General features: G+C 41.9%; 2 protein-coding genes across 3 annotated transcripts; one reads left to right on the top strand and one right to left on the bottom strand.

The window, feature by feature from the left end:
- Positions 1 to 1,035: 1,035 nt before the first annotated feature.
- Positions 1,036 to 14,654, bottom strand: MORN5 (MORN repeat containing 5). Its single transcript, XM_075717043.1, has 5 exons — positions 14,608 to 14,654; positions 14,389 to 14,536; positions 13,945 to 14,056; positions 12,892 to 13,023; positions 1,036 to 1,115 (listed from the first exon to the last, which is right to left on the bottom strand). The coding sequence occupies exons 1-5, from the start codon at positions 14,652 to 14,654 to the stop codon at positions 1,036 to 1,038; spliced, it is 519 nt and encodes a 172-aa protein (XP_075573158.1).
- Positions 14,655 to 14,810: 156 nt separating this feature from the next.
- Positions 14,811 to 17,047, top strand: NDUFA8 (NADH:ubiquinone oxidoreductase subunit A8). Of its 2 annotated transcripts, none has more exons than XM_075716726.1 (4): positions 14,811 to 14,889; positions 14,995 to 15,137; positions 16,158 to 16,323; positions 16,799 to 17,047. In XM_075716726.1, the coding sequence occupies exons 1-4, from the start codon at positions 14,839 to 14,841 to the stop codon at positions 16,934 to 16,936; spliced, it is 498 nt and encodes a 165-aa protein (XP_075572841.1). In that variant the 5' UTR covers positions 14,811 to 14,838; the 3' UTR covers positions 16,937 to 17,047. The 2 variants fall into 2 exon arrangements, with proteins under 2 accessions (XP_075572841.1, XP_075572840.1); XM_075716725.1 differs by having other exon boundaries at positions 14,995 to 15,158.
- The last annotated feature ends 316 nt before the right edge of the window (positions 17,048 to 17,363 follow it).

The following is a 17,363-nucleotide window of genomic DNA, read 5'->3' as shown; positions in this document are numbered from 1 at the left end:
TATTACTGATTATTTTTCTTTCGGCTCATGCTGGTTAACTCCAACGCCCGAGCTAAAGGTGCTTACACAACTTACTAGTTGGGACGGGGGAGTGGGAACCAATCCTGCACTACTATCAGTGATCTATCTGTAGGATGCCAACTATAGACACATCAGTTTTATTTCATCCGCCAATCATTTTGTTGTAGCATGTTGCAATTCTGCATGTCTTGGCTACAATGGTTAAAAAAAAAAAAAATTTCTCTGAATGAGTGGACAGTCAAGACTAATATTTATTTTAAAAAAAGTAAAACTAAATTGTAAGCACTTTTTTGTAAAACCAATGTCTGTTTTGTTACATACTTTTAATGTTGTGCTTTGTAAATGTCTTATTTGTGTAATAAATAAAGTTAATGCAAGTAGAAGTGCTGGCACTTACATCCAGAAAATGATGTAATTCCATTTTATTTTATTTTTAAATACTTTCTGGCTTACTAATCAAGCAGCAACCCACCCAGTTTTCCTCTTTTATTATTTTGTTAAACTCTGGCTTCAGGAGAGTTCAACAAATGTTCGTAGTAAATGGATATAATTTCCTAGTTAGCAAACCAGTCATTAAAGAATACCTCTGGTGTACATTATTACAATGATCAATCAATATCAAAGTACTGAGCAAAAAGAGAGGAAAGGAATTCACCAGGACAGCTAACTAAAATCTGGGAAAATAATGTTGATTAAGATGGATTTGAATGACTTCAACACTGAATCTGAGGCACTCTTTTTAACAAATTGTTTTCAGCCTTAATAACGTGTATATATACTACACTACACACCTCTCAGGAATATTACTGTGAGTACAGTCTGCTTTTTTTCCATGGCTTTTTCTCAGCATGACTGATTAAATGATTATTTCCATTTTTGTTTGAGCTAACAAAGATGACAAAAAGATTATATTCCTGTAGAGGGAAAGGGTGAGACAAATCCACAAGGACAAATTAGATTTATTGTGAATCAGGTTACCTGTTTTGGAATATTATCGGCTGGCAAAAACTGTTTTCATGGTTTCGCTTTATGTTCAGTTGTTGCATCCCAAGCTTTCCGGCAGGTCCGAATGATCCATTCATGCTCATCATCATCTAAAAGGGAGATAAAGAGAATGCCAAATATCACCATGTCAGATCTGCTCTTTGCATCACTAGGGTCCAGCTCAAACAAGCCATTTTTCCTTTGAAGCATAAATCTGGTTTTAGCCATTGGCAGCTCTTAGAACACATTTTTTTGTTTGTTTCTTTAAAAGATTGTGTGCTGTTGTGTTGGAATTTGTCAAGGCAGGAGGTGCTGGATCTATGGCAATGACTGATTATTCGTCTGTTTGATAAGATTAGCTTGGGCAGAACTATGAGATTTACACGTCTATATTTTGGTTTTTGACTTTTTGGCAGGAGATGTGCAGGAGATATGTTAAAACTATCAGAAACGAAGATACACTTTTTTTAAATGCCATGTCTGTGTTGCTTGTCGGTTTATGAAAAGTGAAGCTAAAGAAAAATCTATAGTCAAAACCTGGGTTCTTGTCTTCCAGCTTTTCTTTCAATGCTGTTTCTGAAATGGACATTATGACAAGTATTGATAAGCTGATATAGTGGCTGATAGACGTATTTTAGACCATCTTCTGTGTCCCTTGTTAGTATTCATGTCTGTCATATTTATTCTCAGAGCATAATGACAGTGGGGAAAGAAAAAAAAAATCAAAGACAATGTAGGGAAAAACAACTGTCCAGCAAAGTTTGAATAGAAATTTTGTGTATGATTACAAAAAAATAACTTGGCGAACGTTAAGTTGTGGCTTCTTAATTCCAGGGATTTAAATAGTCTTGTCTCCAGAAAGTGTTCTGCAGCCTTTTCTTTTGTGTTCGTGTAGGGGAAAAGAGGTCTGTGTAGACCAGGAAAAACAAACTTCAAAAAGCCTTGGAAAAAATCAAAGTATTACTTAAAACAATACCTGTATTTATTTTTATATAAATGAAATGTATTAGAGCTGCTTCTCGTGTTTACCACCGCCTTAACAAATTCACATTAGCTGCTTGTGACATGTGCGTCTAACCTGCCTTCATCTAAATTTTGAGGGGTTTGTAGCAGCCCTTATTAGCTGAAAGGACAGATGATTGCGAGAAGGATGGAGCTGAGGGGGCTGTAGCCCCGGTGCTGTGGCCATCGCTTGGCATAGCACATAATTCCATCTATTTACACAGCTGCCCTGCACAGCTGAGCTCCCTGCCTAGGTAGGACAAAATAGATCAAGAAGGAAGTACGTTGCTTGTAAGAAGTCAAATTTTCATGGAGACCTTTTGACTGTAGAATTGGACTTTTAAGGGTGCTGGGAATGAAGTTGTGCTGATCTAAGAAGTGTAAGTTCACAGAAGGGTATGTGACAAATTAGGTCTGATGCACAAGTTTTCAAGCTTGGAGGTTAATCTTATTGATTGCGGTGGGTTTTGAATCGTCCGCTTTGTCTTTCCTTTTTTTCTTCCCTTTTTTTTTTTTTTTTTTGCATGCTACCCTCCCCTTTTTCTCATTCCTGCCTGAGTTGAGTGCAGGCCTTTGCTTCTCCTAAGGCGCTGCTCACACGCAGCTCTGTTGGCATCCTGGCAAAAGCGGGCTGAAGTGAAGCACGTGCCAAGGCATTTGTCCCTTGTCTGCACGGCGGCACTGGTCTGCCACCCTTGACAACCAGTAGGCAGAAAGGCCGGTGAATCACAGGAGGTTTTCCCTTAGAGCCTGCTCTCCAGTTTGCTCTTTGCAGACGGTCACTGGTTTCCAGACAAAGTGCTGGCTTGTGCCTACCCACCCTCTTCTATTTTGGTGGTGAGCGCCCACCTCTGCGCAAGACCCCAGTGATGGTGAACGGGTGGGAGAACGCACCTCTACTGCCGTTGTTGCAACAGCTCAGCCTGGAGGCTTGCTTTAATGACTGAAAAATGGTTACCATTTGGATAGAATAGCTAAGTTCAGCTCTTTCTGTGTTTCACTGACATGATCTCTTTTTTATTCCCTATGCCTATGAAGCGATAGGTCCATCACAAAATATCCTGTTAATGGCAGATTTCTTATGCGGGTATAAACCAGGAGAAAATAAATGCTGAAAAATATGCTAAAAGGGAAATTAAAAAGATGAGCACTGATTCTTGCTTAAAGACCACGCAATCGTTAGAGAGGCAGAGATTCCACTGAGGGCTGCAGCAGGAATGCAAATGTGGTCCTTAAGCTTTCTTAAAAACAACATCAAAGCCATAATCAATGTGCTGGCTTTTGTTCTATGCACTAGGTGTTCCAGCACGGTAACGACGTGATCACGTGAGCCTCGGCTAGGACAGATCTTGTCCAGCCTGGGTAGCTCTGTGATTTTAGCTGGAATCGCCTTAACTAAAAAAATAGTTTATCTGAGCCTGTAATAATTGCACGAAAATGAAACTTTGTCTGTTTGTGCCATGGTGAAGGGATAAACAAAACTTATACGTGCTATACATCACCACCATCTAGCTCGTATTTGGGTAGAGATATACGTGGTTCACCTGAGTACTAGAAATAATCAGCCTGCCTTCCTAGTGAGGAATCTGCAGCGCTCAATTCGCTGAGCACCAAGCATATAAACACTGAGAAAGGCAGATGCTAACTTGGCTTCATATAACAGGTTTCCAACATATCCTTGGTTTGCCTAGATTATTTTCTTCTGCACTCTGGGTTTTCATGGTCTCCTAGGAAAGCACACAAGGCAGGTTGCTTTAAGGATTTTAGCCTCCCCGGACCCGTCCCAAAATGTCTCGGTTCATGCAGTGACCTGATCCCATGCAAATTAAAGACGTGTTCATAAGCGCTGCTTAACTTGCATGTAGTTTAATCAGATGTAAAAACTGCACTAGCTATATGAATTTCAACTTTGTATATGAAAAGGAAAAATAGATGTAATGACTCAATATTCCAAAAACCAACCTAAAGCAAATCCCTAGAACTGCCATCCAACCCAGCGTACAGTGCTACTGGTCCTCGGTCTAGGTAAGGGGAAATGAAAGAATTGATCCAGCATAGTGAGAAGAACCACAAACCCAGAGATGAGAATGGCTCCAGGGCTAGCTATGTGAGAAGAGGCAGGGAAATATTAGAATGTAAAGAGTTAAGCTATGGTAAAACATACTTTTGCTACACTAAAGAAGACTGGTTGATAATTACTGTAGTTTTAGGGCTATTTGAATCAGTGCAGCTGCAACCTCTTCAGTAGTAACCCCTGAAACAAGACAAACTGGGTTTATTGTACTGAACAAGTCTTAAAGCTCCTCCCTGATTGTTAGTAATTGGCAGCAATGGACTTAACAGCCTCTTGACTACCCTTTTTACACTCTACCTGACTGTGCAGCTAACAATTTAAATCACAGATGCCGATCCTTCTTTGTGGCAGCTGCTTGTTAACTACACGTTCCTCTTTTTCTGTCACTGGCTGCTTCCATAACCCTGCAACACCAGGGTTAGATTGGAGAATCACATTTCATCAATATTTAAAATGGAATTAAACCTTGAAGTTTGATTAATGCTACCAGATAGTGAGTTGTAATTACTATTTTGCAAATTGCAATTGTTTGAATATGTTAATATGATTGTCTAAGCACATCTTCACCTTCCGAAGTAATTTTCCCTTTAAAAAAGATTTGAAAAAAATACAAACTCTTTAATCAGTGGTAAATTATCACCCTGGGCACAATTAGGTAGTATGGGGTTCTTCATGTTGTGTGCTGAATTTTGTGTCAGCATATTTATCTTTAAAAGTTTATCCATTTTTTTAGATTTTTCTCAGTAGAATAAGCATTCATGGAACAGACTTTGCTGAAACAGGACTAACCATGCTGATATTTGAAGGTAAAGAAAAAAAAAAGCTTTGTTTGAAAATTTTGTTGCAGTCTGGTGTATCCCTGTTCAGCTAGTTAATGTTAACAAGTTATTTCTTCCAAAGTTAGTGAAATATAATGACTATTATCATGACATATCATTGAAATCTTGAAACGGAGAGAGATAGTGAGAGATCTTAACGGATGAGCTGTTAGAATATATGTAAGTATTGACTGATTCTTTTGAATTATTTCCTGTGTCTCAATCAAAAATTAGATCAGTTTTCTAGCGCCCACAAAATATATTTTGGATAATGTGGGTCAGATCCTCAGCCAGCCCAAACTGGGATAGCTTTCTCTTTTATTTTTGTAATTAATTCAGGCTGTTTTCATTAAGCAGGCAGAGGCATATGGAGCCAACCCTGGTAGCCATCTGCACGACCCAGAAACAGCATCTGCCCACAGCAGATGATTAACCAGGGGTGCAAGTCCTACTGATCTGCTGTTGGACATTGTCTACACAGTCAACAGGTCAGTTTGGATAGAATAGGACCCAACTAAATCTGTTGGTCATACTGTGTTCCTGTAAGTAGCCCATTTCAAAATTAGTTCTTCTCAACAAATATTGCTTTGCAAGTTTCTTCCTTGTTTTGGGAGGCTCTAGGGGAAGCTCCAAACGCCAGCAAAGTCCAAACAGGTGTCTGTCAAAAATGCTGTCAAGTGTATTCCATGGTGAGCTCAAACTGCAGCCCACTTAAATCAGTGGATTTCTGCTCAGCATCTCTGCAAAATGAAACCACTTGTCTAATTTTCAATGCTCAGTCTAAAAGTAGTGGCAGAAGAGACTTCCCCAGCTACAAGCTCCAGATTTATCTCTCAACTGGGATTAGAAACAGCTGAAAATACAGGGTGGGCTTGCTTCAGGGTGCTTCCAAGGGATGACTTGAACATACACTGTAATTTAGGTGCATTTAATCTTCCTATATTAAATGCATATTGCAAAGTTTAGAATTATTTGCTTCTAGCTATCGCATTTCTGTGTTGCTTATGGAAACCTCAGCTGTGAGATACTTCTTAGGACTCTGCATGCTTAGGTGTCTGCCATGATGCAGAGCGGAAACTGTCAGCAAACAGCAGTATTGTCGTGTAGGCTTCTGGGTTTGCCCCCTTAACTAATGCTTTCCCAGGAAACCACCTAGAGCTGCGCAGGAAGACGTACCACATTGAAATTAGAATATTTAGTGGCTTACACAAGGAAAAAACTACACTGTTCACCTTAAAAACCTTGTCTGACTCTGTGTTAGGTCTTTGTACTGCATTTTGTAGTTGTACGTGTTCCTGGTGTCTTAAAGGCTTTGTCTACACTGGAGGCCTGTTGCACTCCCGATGCACTCCAAAATTCAGACCCTTGGCTCCTTCCTCTGCCCAAAGGCAAGTTGGGACCAGCCGTGAGTGGGCATTGTCCCTTCGTTCACTCTCGCTTCTTGTTGAAGGCTGTGTGAGCAAGGAGGGAAGTAGATGTGCGCTGTATGTGCCTCCATTGGGACAATCAGAGGCTCACAGCTCCAGCGTACCCTGAGGACACAGGCATGTGGTAAGAGCAGCTTTCCACCACTACAGTTTCTAAGAGGGTGTGTTTACAATAGACAATCCTTGAACAAGAGCTGAGTTTCCTCTGTTTGCAGAAGGCCAAGCACACAGAGACCATTGTAAACAACAATATCATTTAATTCTTTCTCATGCCTGACTCCTCCCATCACCCGCAGTGCAGTTGATCATGTTCTTCCACTGCACAATTACAATCACATGCGATAGCATCTCAGCCATAGATTCTGCCTGGCACACCCCTTTCATTTCCACTGCCCCCTCCGGGTCCCTAGCATCACTTTCCTTATTGTACCTGACCCCACCAACATCAAGGCTGGCAAGAAAACGGAAAATATGTTTTCAATTAACCTTTGCTTTCACCCGCAAATTCTCACCCTTCCATTTACTTTTAATTACTGTAATTCCAAAATGGCCCCCAAATGAACTTTCCATCTCTTGTAAAACTTGTTTTCACACGAACTGTATAGTTGAATATAAGTGCATGTAAGACTTGTGTATCTAATGGATTCACAATGGGATGGCTAGCACACAAAGTTGTTATTCTTGGCATGCCACTATTTGGAACTGAAACTTTCACAGTTTTCAAAACGGTAAGTATTTTAAGACCAGGAAACCACAAGGAACAATATATCTGCAAAAGCTATAGCTACTGAAATTACTCTAGTAACCTACACCGTGATGCATATATTAATATTATGATTGTTGGTTATAGTATTGAATATAAATCATATTGGTTCAGAGTCTATTTTACTGAATGGAGAATATTTTCTATTAAAACATATAAGCCAAATTTAATCTAAAAATATTTTCTTGGTTACACAGATGAGAGGTCTCCATCTCTGTCACCTGAGCAGACTTTTACACTGAGAAAGACATAACAAGTATGCATTTTGCAATGGCATTCAAAATGTGCCTGATCTTAACACATTTCTATATGAAAAGAGCATATGATGGGTAGGAGAATTGGTCCAACATTTAAAGAAGTGTTTAGGGTAGAGTAAGAATAGACATGAAGCTACTTCTCGTAGGAGTCTGGGACCTTCTCTTTAAATGAAGTAGACTCAATTTCCTTCTGCCATCTTCACTCCAATACTCATTCATTTGCCTTGCCCACTCAGCAGTCCCCAGTTTGATACTTGCTAACCTTCTGCCTCTCCTCCGTCTAAGATCTCGCCTCTCAACTAATTTATTTGTTAAGCATTGAAGATTATTTAGGTCCAAAGCTCTCATAGAAGGACAAAAGCTATCTATCTAATGAAAAAATAGGAAGACATAGATGGGAGACATTCGGAGATCCAGATGGAAGAGTTATAATACAATTTCTAACCTTCCTCTTAATGTAATATTTTTCAAATCTTCTGACTATCATAGAAGCAGTGAGTCTGGAAAGCAAGTACCAGCAAACTGGAATTGTATGAATGTGGGCAGAAAAACCTATGTCCTGGGACTAGACACATGAGAAAAATGTATACGGGAGATAGAGGAGACAAGACCAAAAGGTGAATTTGTATGGACTTGTGTAGAGCCTTGTGGGCAAAGAAAACAAGCTGAGTGCCATGGCAGAGAGAGAAAACATTTTTTTGCAATGGTATTGTGGAGGAATATGAATCAAAGAGGCCAGAAAGAGGAGTTAGCAGTAAAAAGGACAAGCGCTCCAGCTGTTGCAAGAAAAGCAGAGGGCTACTCACATTCGTATGCTCTACTTGTGTAAACGGAGAGTAGTATTGGCTCTCTGTTTTACAAAACCCTGTTTTCAGAAATAAGTTTGTCAGCCAAAGTGAAGAGAAAAAGATCAATGGATTGCAATAAACAGCATTTAACATAAAAATGATTTAAATTTACAATTCAGTTAACTTGTTAAATGTTAAAAAATCAGCAAACAATAGACACAATTTGTTTTGTTCGGAGCCCAGAGGTAGAGACCAAATCCTCTAAATTAATTTCTGAAAAAGCTGGGGTTTTTTTCCAAACAGGTCTGGATCCTATTCGTTGTAGAATATACTGATTACCAACTATTTTTAAGAGCTTTACACAAACATTATTTCTTTTGTTGTGTGAAATGCAGAATCAGCCATCTGGCAAATGCCCCAGAGCTAAAATCTTTTACATGACATATAATTCAAAATGATTAAATATACAACAGAAAATAGCTATAGCATTGCACTTAAAATAGCATGAACTTTTACTGCCGATCAAAACTGATTTCTTTAGCTTAACAAGTATCCAAAGAACAATTATTTGAAGAGCTTTTAAGAGTTTCAATATGTAGGAACTAAACCTCATCTAAATTCAGTATCTTAAGTCAAATAAAAAAGAAACAAATGTACAAAAGATTAAATGGTCCTGCGTTATAAGTAGACATTTAAATCTATGGGAAGCTAAATTCATTTGAACAAAAATACTATATTCCCTCTGTATGCGTATTGCTGGGGCTTTCCTCTCCATTGCTAAGGGCATCTGCCAAAACAACTCTTACATTCTTAGGCAATGACTAGGGACTAGCCTGGAATCAGACTGTTCATCCACTCCCTCCATCATCAGAATGGGCAATTTCAAAGAAGAACAGGGAATAAAGCTCCGTGCATGATCCCTAAGTGCAGTCAATCTTTTTTCCTGCACCACAGTCGACTTAAAGTTAAACTTGCTGTCTTTTTTCCAGAAATACTCCAGGCTTGAAAAATTGCCAGGTCCTCATCCCACACCCAGTCCTCCAGTAGTTTATGAGAAAGAGCACGCAAACATCTGCATGTATTTGGGGTACATGAGGGTAGGTACAGAAATATTACCCTGCGTAATTATTGAGTGGTTATGGCTCTGCTTCTCAACTACATTTTTCAGACAAGTCAAAGTCTACTTTTCCCAAAAAGCACTTGGTGCAAGTCAGATCTGAGTTGTAAGACAAAAAAAGTCAAAACGTAGGAGATTTATCTCATGGCTCTGCATACTTGGATAAACCTGAAATGGATGAATACATTGCTGCCGACTTTCAAAAAAATTTTGCTTCTAAATTCTTCCAGACCAAGCTTGAGAACCTTCATCCCAAGGTAACAATACGAGGAAACTCTAAGTCTGTGATTACTAAGGCTTAGAATTAAAATGGCTTCGCACCCTTGCCTGTGGAGTTGGGTCAGCCTCACAACCAAGGAACCTCAGACGTTCTAACCCCAGACTTTTCTAAACTCTAATAAAATAATGTTCTTGAATCTTGACCTTTTCAGCTCATGATTATTCCTGAAGCAGCAGGATTTTTCCTGCTGCTTTTTACAAGACTTTCAGGTTTGTAGAAATCCTAAGCTGATTGCTGGCTGATTTGGGATTGCAGCAACACCAAAACCTCTCCTCTTAATAAGATGCTTGTCCTGTTTTTCTGGGTCTAATCCTGCTCTTAACAACATGCATGTTAATTCAGTTACCTGACCGAGCTTTTAGTGCAAAGGTAGGCTTTGTGTCTTCCTGCTCTTGATGTTATATGAAGAGATGCATATATTTCAGGTAATACTGACTGCAGTATGGAAAGCTACCCTGTGCACCACACACATACAAATTAAACCTGAAGATGGAATATGAAAGTAGTAGCACAAATATTCTTATATTACAAAAGGCAAAAGCATGTTTTATATTATTTAACCCATCCTTGGGAGAACCACAGGAGAAACAGAGCAATTTTAATCAGACGTATCTTTGCTTTTCATCAAAAGAGAGGTGACCCAGGCAAATCTCCTATAATCTCTTCCATCTCAGTAGAAGAAAATTTCTGGTTTTGACAGTATTTTCTCTTTGAAAGCTATGGGCTTCTCTGATATTCGGGGGTCCTAAAACCTGAATGTCACTGCTCTTCTTGTACCTCCCTGCTTTGCATTAAACATAACATCATATATTTTCTACGTTTCACTGAAAAATTGGGAAATCTTCCCATCTTTCTATTGACCTAACGCTGTTTGTTACAAAGGTGCCAGGAGTCCTATTTCTGGAAAGAAAAAAAAAAAACCAGTAATACTCCTAGTGAAACAGGAGTCCAGTCCTAGTATCTATTCAAAATAAACAACGTATCTTCTTACAAATGAGCATTCCCATTTTTATTTATGTGTCCAATTTTGCATACTTTGCAATACTGGAAAAAAGAAAAGATTGAAGAACACATGGAGAATCAAGAGAAATTTGAGCATCCCCGAGGAAACAGAGGTTTAGGGACGGAGTAATAACTGCAAGATTGTAATGAGACTTTGGAAAACTTTGCTAGATAAAAACATATAACAAAACTGTTGCTGTCATTTCATTCCCTGGGCCTGATTATGTTTTCACGATGGGCCTTTGCACTGCTTCAACAGTAAGAGCTCTTTAAGTAAATGAGTATCAGACCTCCATGCTAGTGAAATGCAAGGCTTGCCAAATTTAACAGGAGTCTCTACGGTACTCTACATCCACTCATCTTGACAAAGAAGTGGTGGAAGCAAACTCGGTAGTTTCAAATGGCGTCTATTCTCTTCTGGCGTGGTACCTGGATGCTGCCAGTTGGGAGGCGAGTCAGCGCCAAGGCTGGATGCTTCCTTGCTCTCTTTCACAAACAGCCGAGAAACAATCAGAAATTGCTTCATAATAGGGCCAGGGTGAAAGGTGAGAACTGGAGTATTCTGAAAGCCTGCTGCCAGACCTGAGGAAGATAGTGTCATTTTGGTAAACCTGTCAAGCTGTTGTAAGAACTTCCTGAATGCTTCCTACCATCTGCTTTTGATGCTTTCAAGACTTGGCTGGAAGCCTGGAGGTTTTCCTGCTCCTTCCTGCCCAGCCTATAATGGAGTAATTCTGGATCTGTTCCCTGTCATCCCAGCCTCTTCCTCAGTTTCTTCTGCTTACAGCTGGGTTTTTTTTTTTATTTTTTTTTTTTTCTTTACTGCAGTGGCCTTGTGCCCTGAATCATCTCTCCTGGGGCGGTAAGAGTTCCTCTGATGTTGAACAAGTGCCGGGTTTTTCAATTGTGTTCATGTTCTTGAGAGGAAGGGTCTGGCCTACATGACACATTCCTTCTTCACACTCACATCAACAAGTTTAACTTTGTGTACAGGGCTCTCGATGGAACGGCCACACAAAGCACATCTCCAACGGCTCCATCGGACTGCACGCTGCGCTGGTCTGGTTAGCGAATATTGATTGATATAATTTGTAGGGTTTGAGATAAATGTCATAAAGGACAATGAGTTCAAAGAACAGATTAAAAAACAATAAATTGAATTCCAAGGCGTTCCCTCCTGTACTAATCTGTGTAGGTTCCTGTGTTTTTGGAAAGCTTGTTGCTTATCTTCCTCATCAGTAGGCCCACTGCATTCCAGTATTTTGGATCAATGCCATTTGTAATAATCTAGATCAGTTTTTATTCAACGTTTATAAAACAGGCCATGTATCATAGGGTATATTTTATAGCAGATGGTATCTCCAATTCATTTAACCCCCCCTTCACTTCCCTCCTCCAATATCACAGTGCATACTTATAAAAGCTCTTGAAAGTAGAGCTGAGCAGAATTTTTTTCAACAAATAGTAAATTTGCTGAAAAATGGAGTTTCCAAGCAACAAAACTGTTAAACTGTGGCACACTGAAAATGAAATGTTCTGTCTTCTAGCTAAACCAGGTCTTGCAATTTGGACATTTGAGGGGGGGGGGGGAAGGTGGGGTGGGTAGTTGCTTTCAGAAATCATTTTCATTTAAAAAAATTCTGCACTAAAAAGGTGGTAAACACAAAGGTTAAATAGCCAGAACACAAAGCATTTGTTTCAGGTCAGATTACATTGTTTGAGTTATCCCAGTGTCAACTGTTTGTGGATCTTTTGTTTGTTTTTAATTTGAAGAGTTTCTCTTTCGGCTTGATGAGAATTAATTTTCCCCAAGGCTTATTAATTTGGGGACTTAACCCCAAGACCCAATATTTGCCAGACTCTACTCCAAACGCAACTCTCGAAGGCGACAAAGTTTCCTGTTCAGCGTGGTATTTAAACATAGCCTTAAGACTCGTTTCAATAAAATGGACTATTCTAACACGTAGAGATAAGCACACGCTTAAGCACTTTGCTGGTTCACAACACAGAGTTCATTAGCTTTCAGGATCAGTGATGTACACCTTACAACCACTCCCTTGCTTGAGGTCATAATGGAAGAGTTTGAAGATTTTCCTGAGATTAACATACCAAACGGTAATAAAATATATTTATTCATATCTGCTTGGGAATACTTCATTGTAATTTTGCAAAATACATTTTACACAACTCTGGGGATACATAAATCGCTGATAAAAATAAATAAGTAAAAAATATTTTAGCTCAGTGATAACAGAACCAAATCATGGCCTTTTTTATGGTTTAGCTTTAATCACACATCCTAGAAGATATGACAAATGAACTCATCTTAGTTTACCTTGCAGAAGAAGTTAATCATACCTGCGTTTCTCAGAAACCTGAGTTTGTAGTCAACAACAACTCTGGTTTCAGGATTATAGAATCCATCACCACAGTCGTAACATCCTTCTGGGATTTTCTTGGGAGGATCCAGATTTGTAAGCTGAGAAATGCCTGAAGAAAAAAAACAAAAGGGTTTGCTTTATTTTGCCTTTTTTTTTTTTTTTTTTGCATTTGTGCCTTTGATCAAAGTAACTAACAAATGTTACATCTCCATGGCATTTGCTATAAAAACAATGCAGTTACCTTACAATAAATTTTATAAAACGTTTTGCCAATTTTGCAGATGGAGAAAATGCAAATGCAAAAATCCATACAGAAGAAGTGTGTGATAAAAAGATATCACTTGCTTTCCTCATTCACGGTCCTCTGATTCAGCCCACTAAGCTAACATTATAAATATGACCCTAAAGTCCAAAATGGGGCCAGGAGAGTCTTGCTGGCCTCACAGGACTCCATGTCATCACTGAAATATTCTATGTACAAAGAAGAGTATTTTATGTATTACGTTACATATTTTACTCACTTGTTCCTTATAAATCTTTTCACCTTTTGACTACAGACAAATAAGAATATTATAAAAGTCTGTAGCAAAAATATAGACTGGACACAAACGTTTATTTTGGTATCTACTAAAAACCTAGTGGGACAGATGCATTCAAACTTCATTTCATGTCCTGGATGTAAACTAATCGCTTCTGCTCAACTTTTCTATATGAAAAGCACACTGCTAATGGAGCGAAGGTGTAAAGTATGAAAGGGTTAATCGGGCTATCAGAAGCTGTAGATCACAGAGCCCTGTCCTGCAGGTCATCACTCAAGAAGAGACCACGCTGTGGATGTAATGCCGCATCCTGCGCTGCGCTGGTGGAAGGTGGTGTCAGCATTCTTCTGGCAGCGTCGTATGGCCGGGTCCTGAAATTAGCCAGAGCATTTCTGCTCCATGTTACTCATGTAGTCGAATTAATCTTTCTTAAGCAAAGCTGTTAGTTTAATTCCTTCCAGACTCTTAGGATCGCAAATGCAATTCAGTACCTGCTGGTTTAAGACCAGAACAGATTTCTGTATAAAATCTTCTGTCGTAGCCATCACAGTAATGCCATTTTTTATCTTTGTATTCGAGACCATCTGCAAAAGTGTATTTCCCCTGCAAAACATGTTGAGGCACAGAGTTAATAAACATGATGGATGGATTGAGTACGAACAAGGGTAGCGTTCCCAGTGCCAAAACTGCGCTCTGCTCAGAGCAAGCACATGGTTCAGCTCGGCTTTAAGCAGCGCCGGGAGCCGCATCTGTGAGACGCCTGGCCACGAGCGGCCTCGCCCTTGCACGTTTGGGTGCGCGATGCCGCCGAGGGGATGAAAAATGGGCTTGGCTCGGAAATCGGCTTATTTCACCCCAAACCTTCGCTGCTCCCCGGTGGCGGGATCCCCTGAGGGTGAGGCGGGGTGGGGGCTGGCCCGCCCCGCCTGCGGTACCTGCGTGGGCACCCCGCGGTGCCAGACCGCCCGGTATCTGCCGCCGTCGGGGAAGAGCAGCTCTCCCTCGCCATCAAACATGCCGTCCCTCAGCGCTCCCCGGTACTCGGTGCCGGTCGGCAGCGTGTAGGACCCCTGCCCCTCCATCCTGGAAGAGAGAGGGAGGTTGGGGCGGGGGGGAGCGGGCACCCCGCGCCCCCCGCGCCCGCCCGGGCCCACCTCCCGCGCACGAAGCCCCCTTTGTAAGCGCCGCCCGCCGCCTCCATGGCGGCCCGGCCCGACGGCGCGGCCACGTCGCCATGGCAACGGCGCCGCTACCGGGGCGCGGCGGGGACATAAAGCTCCGCCTCCCGCCGCCCCCGCGCATGCGCGATTGCCGCCCCGCTGCCCCCGGCGCATGCGCGGTGGCGGGCGGGCGCTGAGGGGAGCTCAAGGAGAAGCGGGGCCGCCATGCCCGGCTCCCTGCAGGTGCCCTCGCTGGAGGAGCTCGATGTGCAGGAGGTGAGTGAACGCTCGCCGCCATCGGGCCCTTCCCCCGCGGGGCAGCGCGGCGGGCCGGCCGGCGCCGAGGCGGGCTGTCCCCATTGCCGCTCTGCCCCGCTGTAGGTGAGAGTCAGCTCGGCCGTGCTGAAGGCCGCGGCCCACCATTACGGCTCGCAGTGCGACCGCCCCAACAAGGAGTTCATGCTGTGTCGCTGGGAGGAGAAGGACCCGCGGAGGTGCCTGCGGGAGGGCCGACAGGTCAACCAGTGCGCCCTCGACTTCTTCAGGTGAGCGGGCCCCGCTCCGGAGGGCGCGGAGCCGCGCTGCTGTGGGCGCCCGCCCGCCCGCCCCCCTCGGCCCTGAAGGTGAAGGTGTTTCGGGGGGTCCGCCGGCGTAGCGCGTCCTTGCCGAGCTTTGTTATTCGAGCGCAGGCGGTCACTGGCTTTAATTACAAATGCCGCCACCATCACGGCCTTCGAAGTCTTTATTCCTGCTTTGTAAGCTTTAACTCTTGGGGGTAGAGGCCGTGCCTGTTTTGTTTGGCTTATTTATACGTGAACTTGTCCTTCCATATGAAGGTCCATGCTTTCTGCTCCAGAGAAATTGGCTCGGGTTTGTGTTAGGATAGTGAAGGAATGCTGGGGGGTGGTGGAAGGCTTGCTGCTTCTGCACCTTGCATCTACATTATGGAATCCAGGAAGCCTGCTTCAGCTGTGCACTGTCTGTTCTCTCTGTTTCACAGGTGTACTTCTGTGCACTAGACACACAATTTCCCTCTTTGACCAAAAATGTAGATCAAGGCTTGTGCCAGTTACCATGTTAAGTTGCTAGCAACAGGCCTGGTTTAATTCGCTTATAGCATGTCCGTTTCCAGTATAGCAGCCAGTAATCGGAAACCTCTGCCCTAAGCATGTCATCTTGAGCTTAAGACACCAAATTAATTTGGAAGCATTAGAGTATTGTATAGTGTACGCGATGTTACTTAGCAAAACAAGCGTCCCATATGGAGAAGCTGTGTATGCCTACCTGGCAAGAATACCTTCCATGTATTGGTTAAGTTATTGCTATCCCTACTTGTAGCTACAGTGATACAAATTTTACTGGTATTGCTATCAAGTTCTGTTTAATGACGCTTCAAATATTGACTTCTTTGAAGACTTGAGGTGATCCTGAGAACTTAAAACTGCCAAAAAACACTTTTTCAAGCTAAAGTTTGAATGAGGAAGAGAGAAAAACATTAAAGCTACAACGTTTGCTAACCGTTTTCTTTCTGCAATCTCTTACAGGAAGATTAAGGCACACTGTGCGGAGCCATTTACTGAGTACTGGACATGCATTGACTATACCAATTTGCAGGAGCTCCGTCGATGCCGAAAGCAGCAGGCAGTATTTGATAATTGCGTGCTGGAGAAGTTGGGTTGGGTGAGACCTGATCTGGGACAGCTCTCTAAGGTAACTTTTTGGTTGGATAGCCAGATTCTTCTCTGCCTTCTTAGGGACATTTTGTCCAGACCAGGTCTCAAACTCTTCTCCCAGCCAGAAGGTGATTCACAAACTCCACACTGGAAGCTTGCGGACTTTATTAGAAGTCAAGACTCCGTCAGCGTTCGCCAGGGTTGCTTTCCCAGAAGACTTGCGCTTTTCTTAGACAACGCGACTTACTTGTACTTTTTTGCTTTTCCTAGCACAGAGACCTTTCCTTTAGGAGTGAAGCTCATGCACATGCAGAACTGCTTCGTAGTTATGAGTGAAGTGCCCCTCCCCTTTTTTAGAAGTAGTCTGGAGATAGGAGCTCTCGTCAGATCAACGATGTGTCCTTAGTGTCGTTTGGTACTTCTTGGTAGTTCTTCCTTTAAGTTCTGACTCAGTCTAGCTTTTCTATTAAATGCTGTGAGAAGCCATATCATTTTTTCTTTTTTCTTTCCAGGTTACGAAAGTGAAGACAGACCGTCCTATGCCTGAGAATGCCTATCACTCGAGACCGAGACCAGAGCCAAACCCACCCATTGAAGGAGAGCTGAAGCCTTCTCCGTTTGGCAGTAGGCTCTTTTTCTGGTCCTGGTAAAGTGGGCAGACCGTGCTGTTAACTGAAGTGCAAAGATGTATTGCTTGCAAATGTAAATTGTCCGGTATGCATTGGGTATAACTTTAATGATTAAAGAACCCCAAACCGTTACATGGCTTAGTAGACTTCTTTAAACATACTCACACATCATAGCAACTAAAAAAATGTATTTCCCTGTTTTGCACAGTGCTTTCTGCAGTCGTATACCCTTGGGACCATCTTAACACTAATAATGTCAGTTGCTTGGTAGTGGCTACCAGGCTTGTCTGAGATTTACATATAAATGTAGCCTGAGTCTTTCACTACTGTGTCAAACGACCAAAAACTGGGGTGAGACTTTATTTATTTACTTGTTGAGTACAGTGTCTCTTGGATCAAAGGACCTTTGAGAACAAACAAGTCATTAATGTTTTCCTGTGCATTTTTT

The sequence above is a fragment of the Pelecanus crispus genome, chromosome 9 (assembly GCF_030463565.1).
Source record: "Pelecanus crispus isolate bPelCri1 chromosome 9, bPelCri1.pri, whole genome shotgun sequence".
In the NCBI taxonomy this organism is placed as follows: Eukaryota; Metazoa; Chordata; class Aves; order Pelecaniformes; family Pelecanidae; genus Pelecanus; species Pelecanus crispus.
Note: the sequence above shows the minus strand (reverse complement) of the source record. Positions and strands in the feature narration are given on the sequence as shown.

Bases quoted from the DNA above. Each gene is read 5' to 3' on its own strand.
- MORN5 (XM_075717043.1), bottom strand. From the start codon at position 14,654: ATGGAGGCGGCGGGCGGCGCTTACAAAGGGGGCTTCGTGCGCGGGAG. The intron at 14,537-14,607 runs GTGGGCCCGGGC...TCTCTCTTCCAG, and splicing joins GGGGGCTTCGTGCGCGGGAG to GATGGAGGGGCAGGGGTCCT. The intron at 13,024-13,944 runs GTACTGAATTGC...TTTTTTCTTCAG, and splicing joins TTCTGGTCTTAAACCAGCAG to GCATTTCTCAGCTTACAAAT.
- NDUFA8 (XM_075716725.1), top strand. From the start codon at position 14,839: ATGCCCGGCTCCCTGCAGGTGCCCTCGCTGGAGGAGCTCGATGTGCAG. The intron at 15,159-16,157 runs GTGAGCGGGCCC...AATCTCTTACAG, and splicing joins TGCGCCCTCGACTTCTTCAG to GAAGATTAAGGCACACTGTG. The intron at 16,324-16,798 runs GTAACTTTTTGG...TTTTCTTTCCAG, and splicing joins ATCTGGGACAGCTCTCTAAG to GTTACGAAAGTGAAGACAGA.